Here is a 9,758-nt window from a genome sequence, read left to right as displayed (position 1 = left end):
GCTACGGATGCAAATGAAAAACCGTTAACCCGTTAACCCGACCCGGCCTAGAGAGAAGCCCAGTGGGCTGAACTCAGGCCTGCAAATATATGCATCTATGCCCTCTGAAGGTGTATCTATTATACAATACTTTTTTTAAATTTATTTTTAAAAAAAAATCTATATTAAAATATGAAAACAAAAAAATGTTTAAAATAAATGGTACAAATCTTTAAAATTATAAATGGAGGAAAATATTATTTTTTTTTCCGTTGCTGTATAGTATTAATTAATATAAAAACAACTTGATATAATGCATGCAAGATGCCAACGGTCTTTTGGTCTATTGGCACCAGATTCCTTTAATAATATGTTTATTTCATAGAGAACTCGAGATCGAATATCAAAAATTACGTTTAACATATATATTAAAAGATTAAAATGAGATATATTAGCTTCTTTTTATATATATATGGAGTGAAACTTCAAAAGGGAAATAAGTATTCAATTAGTTTTTAATGTAAATAATATTGATTAAAAATTCAGGTAGATATCTTACAAGCGGTTGAGAACCAATAATAATAATAATAATAATAATAGAAAAAGGAATAAAGAGGCATGTGATTGGATGTAGCAGAAGCAAGTTGCATGCACTAGTTGGTGGTGTAGCGGAGTATGAGGTCCACGAGGCTAGCCCGACCACCATCCTTTAGGTTTTGTGGACCAGGTTCCGTACGTAACGACACCATGCATCGCAGCCCACTTGATTCCATCAACTGCCCCATTCTTCTACTTTTTAATTAATTTTAGCACTTCTTCTGTTCCTTTGGGCTTTGGCTAGTCTTGCTCATTCAAATTGGTGTTTTTTCACGTCTTCTTCTTCATCTTATATTTATTTATTTCTCAATTATGTTCCTTTGCCTAGTCTTGGCCAGTCACATTGGTGATTCATGTCTCTTCAAGCTTGGAAAAGATGTCACATACCAATAATTTTTTTTTTTTATTATTAGAAAGGCGATAAGCACCGTAACCCAGGGACAAACACGTGGAGGAGCAGCACTTACCACCGAACTGTGCCCTCACCTTACGCAAGATAGGGATCAAACTCAGGGAGCCACGCTCGACACTCGAGGTGAACACTTTACGCAAAGGACCCGATGCCAATAGACCAAATGGTTGTTGGCCCAATAATCTATTTTAACCAAAAAAAATAAATAATAAATAAGTAAATCATAACTTTATATTAAAAATAAAAATAAAAAAATAGAATGGCAAACTATAAAATTGATAGAAATATTTTAAAGCAAGTTAAGGTATATAATAATACAATAGAATCCCTTGGAATCTACCAATGATGAAGTGGGGTTAAGAGAAGGAGAAAAAAGTTAAAAATACTAATTAAAGACAGTTGAAGAGGTTGAATCATTTGTCATTGTGATTAGTTTGGGGTTAAATGATTTAGTCAAGTAATGTGCTGGTTGCTGAGAGGATGGTCACTAAAGGCAATGGTGAATGAGTAAATAAAATATATATAAAAAAAAGTCAATATTTCATTTGATAATGGAGTAATGAAGGTTCCAATTTGAGTCATTTTCGCATTCTTACACTTATCCAATAAAGAAATTTATACTTAATCTTAATTATGTTAAAAAAAATAAAATAAAAATAAAAATACAATTAATTCTGTTTCAACAAAAATTTTTAAAGATAAATCATGCAAAGATTTCTATTTCTTGGTTGTGTTGCTTTATGTACTTGTTTGATTCCTTTTAATAAATTATGGTTTATCCACTTTTTTTTTTTTAAAAAAAAAAAAAATTTATTTCTTTAAAGAAATCAATTTGAGTTAAAACTCCGCAATCAAACAAACATTTCCTATAATTTTAGCAAATTTAACCAAAATAATATCAAATGCATCATATAAGTGAGTAGTTGAGAGATGGTGATTGATATTATCCTTTGTTGCGTAAAATAACATGTAAATTTTAATTTAATTCATAAAAATGTGTTTTCTAAAAGTCAAAAAAAAACTTATCATTTATCAGCCCGAAACATAAATAATATATATATATTTATATATATATAACAAATAACAATGAGTATTTACTTTGTCGTTTCCTATATATCATCATAACTAAATGCACAAATTACATATATTTTAAAATCCAACTCAGCTTTATATTTATTCTTTGTTCCTATTTTTTGTTTTGATGCAAGTCACGATTGTAAGCGAGCCAAAAAAATTGCTGATGTTGAGCTCGGTGGAGCCTAATATCATCAAACCACAAATCTCACTGACAATTTAATATATATATATATATATATTCTCTTTTATTAATTATATATATATATACATACACCAAAAGATGACTTCAAAAATCAAATATAAAGATTATGAAATAAATATTCAATATTTTCATGTTCGTCCATTCAACATATTATATTTTATTCTTTCGCTCTCTTTACGCTATATATAACTATTTGTCCATTTTCCTTGATTAGACTTGCATTTTTGTCCATCAATCTAATATAAAAATTTAAAAATAAAAAAACCAATCTTTAATAGTGATAAAACGGATAACACAAGTTACAACTTACAAGCAAACATGACGTACCTCCTTCACCACATATGCATGCTTTTACTTTTTTTTTTTTAATAATTTATTATTATTTTTTTAGTGAATCTAATTTAACCACAACCCCATGGACTCAAGTATCAAGAATAAAAGCACATGGCACTATACTATCAACACACACATATGTGATATGTGTATATATATATCTATATTAACTTGAATAAAATTAATAATTGATTTAAATGTCTTTAGAATTAAAGAGGAGAGAAATTAAGAAAGATAAGGTGAAAGAGATGGTAGGGAAGAGGATGGTGGTGTGAAGGGGATGAGAACGTTGGCGTGGAGAGATTGGACTCAAGCGAACCATGTAGCCAACCAAGTCTCTTTCTTAGTTTTCATGGCACGTGAAGGACCATGCCCTTTGTCTTCCCTTTTTCCACTCACCGCTACTACTACTGATTAATTGATATATTGGATTCATTCCTTTGTAACTACACTTTTAATAATATTTTTATTATTATTTTTCTCCTTTTTTTCATAATGGCATATTGGCATGGCAAGAAAACACAAAAGATAGGACAAACACAATAGGCCGCCTCTCAAAAATACAAGTCTTATCACTATACCATTATTTATCATTTGCTTTCTTACTTGTTTATGTTCATGATTGGCATGTATCATGCTTAATCTTTTGATGTTTTAATATAATTAATTAAGTTGTATTTCATATTTGTTTAAAGTATCAAAATATTTTAAATTGAGCTAAATTTATGACGATGTACAAACTTTGATACATTCTATTTCTTATTTTCTGTTTGATAAACCATTTTCATTAAAACGAGGAGTTACAAAATACAAAAAAAAGGGAGATAAGAGAGAATTTACTTACATAGAACCGAAAGGAAAAAAAAATAATAATATTGTAGATATAAAAGATCCAATGATAGACAATTACAATTATAATGAGGATTCAAATCCATAAAACTGCTATATTTAGTGACTTGAGTCTTCGAAAAATCGAGTTTCTGCGGTGAAAGTTTCTCCGATCGTCATCTCTATTTTTAACTCTAAAAATAAAATATTCAAAAATATATATTTCATAATTTATATGTTTAATGACATCTTGACGATATTGATGGAAGTGGCGATAACGTCTTAGATTATTAAGCCATCTACTTCAAAGCTTTTATTTTTGGGTGTTGTAGTTTTTTTTTTATATATCGCTGATAGTGTATGTTTTAAGATTATTTTCTATGTTTTTATCTTATCGCTTATGTAATTTTCATTAATTTAACGAATTTATAATTCACAAATTATTTTCTTTAATTTGATATGTCTTTATAATTCGCAAATTATTTTCGTTAAAATTAAATTATAACTTATTAATTTAATTAAATTATAAAGTTATAAATATAAATTGTAAAGAAAAAAAACTAAAATTTAAAAAGAATTAAAAAACAGAAAAAACATAGAAAATAACTTGTTATTAATAGAGTTCTCCAATTTAACTTTCTTTGCTCTAACTTGTTATTTTTTTAAGAAGTAATTGTTTATATTTTATTTTTTATATCACTAAGCCATGTGACAATACCCATCAATTTGTATGTATTAGTTCTTTGTTTGTTTTTATAAAGAACGGCAAAGAAATTGATTTGTCCTGTTCTTTATTAATAAATAAATAAATAAAATTTTAAAAAATAAGTTTAATGGCTCTGAAAAAATAATCTGTTTTTGAACGCAAATAATTGTACCAATATAAAAAATAATTGAAAAAACTATGAAGCACGTTTTTAGAGAAAAAAAAAAATCAAGGCTCCAAAGATGATTGGCAACAATTAAAAGGAAAATTTTGAAAAATATATTTAGATACAATATATATATATGAGTTTGCTTAGAAACACAAGCTTTGTTGGAGGTGCAATCACCGACTTTAGTTGATGTATCACTTTGATATCTATGTCTATGGTTTGTCCAAATTCAATAGATATTTGCACATCTCCTTCATTCCCTCCCCCATGTGGTCCTCTCACCAAAAGGGTTTTCCTCAATGCCCAATTTTTCTGTTATTTCCAATCTTAGTTTCCATAATATTGCAAGACTTAATAATTCAAATAGTAGAAAATTCAACACCCATTAAAATCAAATAGCATATAAAACATATGATGTTTCTTCACACATCAATTTTCCATACATACACAACAATACATCTCTTCTTTTTGTTGTTCTTTTAGTTCTATTTTATTTTGGTTTTCTAATCTAGTTTCATTGAATTCAAACAAGATATTTTCTTTCTTTCTTTTAATGCAAACACGCTAATAATTAACTTTTAGAGAAGTGATAATGCATTAATTTGCATGTACCAAATAGGTCCACATAGAAATTTGTGATGCAAATGATCTCAAATGTTGCAGACCAAATTAACAAGTCATTGTTCCATCACAACTTGATGATGATCACAAATAACAATTCAAAGATAACAATTTGATGCTCAACCTCAGCCGTCATTTTGATTTCCTTATTTTCAAATACCAATTGGAGTCTGTCCAATTCCCAGATTATTATTATTTTTTCTTTTTAAAGTAAAAAATTTTAATCAAGTTTAGCATGCTGGCAACTTGTTGGAGAATGTGACTTTTTTGGCCCTTATCTTTACCTCATCTCCAACCATGACCGTCCATTCTCCTTGATATTTTTCCTTGTCATTATACCAAATAATTAGATTCAATTTTGTATTTTAACAAATTTAATATTAATTAAAGTAATAATAATCATGGGTTTTGTAACTGATAATTGACATCACGAGGCAAAGAAGATGAGAGAGGTGTCCACCACCTCACCTTGCTCATCACCTCTGAAACACTGCCCAACGTACACGTGTCAATCTCTTAGATTCCATTCCCCGACGTTTTTCTCACTAATTTTCATGTGTATACTAGTCGTTCGTTCCAGCTTCACTTCCACCCACTTTTCCTCTCTGTTTTAATATCTTTCCGAAGATAATTTCACTGTTTAATATTTTTTGCCTTCTTTATTTTTATATTATATATATTAAAAAAAAAATCAAAGAGTAGAAGGCCAACACTGAATATATATATATATATATATAAGAAGGAGAAAGAGGGGCTTTAGTATTGGAGGAAGTAGTAGGAAATTACTTGGAAGTGAGTTCCTCTACTTTTTCTTTTCTTTAAAATTTAATTTATATATAAATTTGTTTCTGATTTTGGAGATCTCTGAATATACTTCCGAGGAGGAGGATTTAGTTCCACGGAAATCCAAGACTTTCGGGGTGGATTCCGTGTTTTTTTAATGGTTAGATCGGTGATGGAAGTGGTGGAAGTGGTCGAGTGTTTCTTGGGCTAGAACGAGAAAAACTCTCTAGAGAGTTTCTCACTTCCTAGATCACGAGCTTTCCGGGAGTTTGACCCTTCTTTTTCTCTTTTTCCTTTTCCTTTTCCGATTTGTTAGCCTTTTCCCGGAAGTCCACTTCCTCTTTCTTGCTTCTTCTTCTTCTCCGTTGGCAAATGGGTGTCAAGGTTGTTCAAGCTGCGTGCTTGCAGTCCTTTATTATCCCTCGGCCGGTGTCGTCACCGCGAGCGCTCTCTGGCTCCTGCGCTCTCGCTTACCATCTCATGCTCCGGCCGGACCACTACGGCGCCGGAGCCTTGTGTAGTCGCCGGAGAAGGAGGAGAAAGGAGCATGGTCTCCGGAGAGCTTTCAGCGCGAGCTTGGACACTGCCATGCCGGATGACGATGATGATGATGATGATGAGGAGGAGGTCTTCATCCGAAGACTCCAAGAACTCACTCCAGAGATCAAGCTCATTGACAATGGAAATGAACAAGAGGACGAGGTTTCTCAGTGGCTAGGCATTCAGCCGGAGCCACCCGACTGGCCGGAGCGTGACCAGATAGTCCCAGCGAGCGTAGAACGGAATGCGAACAGTGTGGGGATTCCACTCTCACTGCGAATCATAAAGGGAAAGAAGTGGGAGGAGGAGTTCATGGACGCCAGCGAATCAGCGTGTTCTTCGGTGAAGAAGGCCTTCTCGTCAATGGTGTTCATCGTTCACGAGCTCCAGAGCTACGCGCTCCAGATGCGGCAGCTCCTCTCTTACCAAGACCTGGAACGGATCCTGGATCGTGTTCGGGGAGAGATGCACGCCTCCTTCGTCTGGCTCTTCCAGAAAGTCTTCTCTTGTACCCCAACTCTCATGCTCTCCCTAATGATCCTCCTCGCAAACTACAGTGTTTACTCCATGGGACACAACCCGGCCATCGCCGCTACTCCTCCTCAAACCTGCACTTCTTCCACTCTCTCGGCCAGCCATCACCATTTACAGCAGCAGCAGCAGCAGCAGCAGAAGCAAAGACCTGGTTTTGAATCATCGTCTACGATCAAAATAACAACTTTTTCTGCCGGGAAGACAGCCTCAGTCGGCGGCGGCGGTGGAGGTGGAGGAAAAGTCAGACCAGTGGCTGGCGCCACTGATGATGGCCGACCGGATGGTATCCCATCGTCTTCCTCAATCTACAACCCAAGGAGTTCCACTCCAGCTTCAACTCCAGAGCAATTGGTTGTAGAGGAGGAGGTGGAGGTGGAGGATGAGCAGGTAGTGTGGAACAGAGTGGTTGAAGAGGCATCAAGAATGCAAGCGAGTTTGAGAGATGAGGCACTCATGGACTCTGATTTATTGCAAAGCTTGGTCTCTCCTGTGACTGTTGAGCTTGAGCCAGACGACCATTCGAGCCATTTCCAGGCCGAGCTTATGTACCAGAAAGCTCTTTCTCATGACCCTGAGAACACTCTTCTCCTCTGCAACTTTGCTCAATTCCTCTACTTTGTTCTCCAAGACCATGATAGGTACTAAACCAACCCATGATTCACTTTTAAAATTGTTATTTTAACTTGTAATTTTTGTTTTAAAAATCTTGCATTTGTTGATGCAGAGCTGAGTATTACTTCAAACGAGCAGTTAAAGTCCAACCAGCAGATGCAGAGGCGTTGGATAAATACGCAAGTTTCTTGTGGTTGGTGCGCAAGGATTTAACTGCTGCTGAAGAGACTTATTTGGAAGCCATTGCTGCTGATCCTGGGAATGCATTATATGCATCTCATTACGCTCATTTTTTATGGAACACTGGTGGTGAAGACACTTGCTATCCACTTGATGATTCTTGAGCTTCAAATTTTCCCCTTCTTTTTTTATTTTACTGGTTTTCTTTTTTTGTTGGTAATGGTTTTGTTCTGCTTTGAATTACTGAGATGTAATCTCGAGCGAATTGGCCGGGGATTCCAGTAACAACAACCTCATGAAAACAAACTCTTTGTAAGTAAAAAGCTTGAAATAATAGGAAAGTTCACCCTCTTCCTTTCCCTTTTTTTCCTTTTTTTTCAAGTTTTGTTCTGTTCTCTTTGTATATATGATTATAATGTTGCTCTGAAACTTGCAAGGGGTTCCTCCCCCCTGTTCAAGAAATGTACTTCTGGAATCCTTCTGGTCCTTTTTTTTTTTTTAAATTTATGAATATAGAGGTTGAGTTTAAATTGGCTTCTTCTATGTTTTCTTGCATTCTAGTATTGGCACATTAAATTTTGATTGGTTAGAAATCTGAAGACCATGACAATTTAGAGCTGGTACTATTTTAAACCACAATCATGGCCTTGTGACTAGCTCTTGCTTCCTCAGCTGCTCTGATGCAGACTTGCCCCTTTAAACACTCTGCTTCTGATCAAAACTATCAATGCTTGACTAACCCCTTCATGGTTCTATTGTTAATGTAATTATGTTAATGAGAGGAGCTAAACATAAAGCAGAATTACATGAAGATAAAAACTGCATGATTTTGAAGACTGATAAGGGATTGCCATCATATTTTTCTGACAGAAAGAAAATAACCACAAGAAGAAGGAGAAGAAGAACTTGGTTTTGATTTAAACAAGTTGATGCAATGGGACAGGTGTGGGCTCTGTGAGTCCTTTGTTCCTAAACCATGTGAGTTTGTCCAATGCCCTTTTAAAGTCTAGCACACTCATGCTTGTAGCCTTGTACTGGTTCTGATCATTTTCATGGACTGATATAAAACAAACAAAAACCAAACAATTAATGAAACCAATCCAAATCAATGCCTGTGCATGAGAATAATTAAAGGGTTGTCCACTTGTCCTTGCACCTTCTTGGAAAATTGGAAATGCAAGCAAGCACTACTGTTTAGTATTTAGGTTTCAGATCTATGCTTAAACTTCAATTAATATGTCCTTCATCTTGAATATTATATCATTGTAAATAGTTAAAATACTAGTTAGTAAGATTAATATGTCCTTCATCTTGAATATTATATCATTGTAAATATTTTAAATACTAGTTAGTAAGATTAAAAAGAAAACTGCCTTGTTGATCAAAATGATTTGATATGAAGGAGGTCCAAGAGGACAAATAATATTGCGTGTGTGTGATCACTGTGATGTCTATCAAATTCATTAATGAAGATTAAAATATCAAAGTTAAGTATCATAAGAAAACAAATAAAATTAAAGATAGTTAATTTGTCTCGGCGCAATTAAATTGAGCATAAGCAAACTACTCGTGGTTAAGGTATCCCTCACGTTCATATTTACGAAGGTCATTTAATTAATTATTAACAAGAATCTCATTGTTGGCGTCATATATAAAAATTGCAATCTTCAAAAGGCATGGTTGTCCATGCAAGGACTATAAAAGCGGTGAACCTTGTTCCCCATCAACAAACACACATGGCACAGGGACTCATATTCCAGGTCTACCACGCATGGCATTCTAGCTTAGAAGAATCACCAAACGGTAGCTCTTGATTTTCACAATGAAATTTATTGCAATTAACCCCAAATGATCTCCTCTTTACCTCGATCAAAGAAAGACAATAGGCGATGTTTGGGATGGTTGGTACATGGGCCTTGGTCCCTTGCACAAACCGTCATGGTCTCTGCTTACCAAAGCAATTGTTTTACAAATTTGACTCGGGTGAATGCAATTTTAATTTTTTTAACACTCTTATTATCTTTCTTGATTATAAAAAAATTGAAGGCTTTTTTTTTTTCGGTGCTCCTTAGTCAGAAAGGCAGAAGTTGGAGGATTCGTCTGCTGCGGTTAAGAAGAGTATTTAGTATTCAAAGCTTGTCATGTTTGATGAGTTTAACCATGACGATGATGCTAATGCTATCAC

The 9,758-nt window shown here is 34.0% G+C and overlaps 1 protein-coding gene across 1 annotated transcript; it reads left to right on the top strand.

The window, feature by feature from the left end:
• The first annotated feature begins 5,619 nt into the window (after positions 1–5,619).
• On the top strand, positions 5,620–8,103 carry LOC120269011. The gene is made up of 2 exons (XM_039276299.1): positions 5,620–7,419; positions 7,506–8,103. The coding sequence occupies exons 1-2, from the start codon at positions 6,080–6,082 to the stop codon at positions 7,735–7,737; spliced, it is 1,572 nt and encodes a 523-aa protein (XP_039132233.1). The 5' UTR covers positions 5,620–6,079; the 3' UTR covers positions 7,738–8,103.
• The last annotated feature ends 1,655 nt before the right edge of the window (positions 8,104–9,758 follow it).

Source organism: Dioscorea cayenensis, chromosome 9 (genome assembly GCF_009730915.1).
Source record: "Dioscorea cayenensis subsp. rotundata cultivar TDr96_F1 chromosome 9, TDr96_F1_v2_PseudoChromosome.rev07_lg8_w22 25.fasta, whole genome shotgun sequence".
NCBI lineage: Eukaryota > Viridiplantae > Streptophyta > Magnoliopsida > Dioscoreales > Dioscoreaceae > Dioscorea > Dioscorea cayenensis.
The sequence above is the reverse complement of the archived record's forward strand: the minus strand, read 5'-3'. Positions and strand labels throughout refer to the sequence as shown.

Bases quoted from the DNA above. Each gene is read 5' to 3' on its own strand.
- LOC120269011 (XM_039276299.1), top strand. From the start codon at position 6,080: ATGGGTGTCAAGGTTGTTCAAGCTGCGTGCTTGCAGTCCTTTATTATC. The intron at 7,420-7,505 runs GTACTAAACCAA...TTGTTGATGCAG, and splicing joins GTTCTCCAAGACCATGATAG to AGCTGAGTATTACTTCAAAC.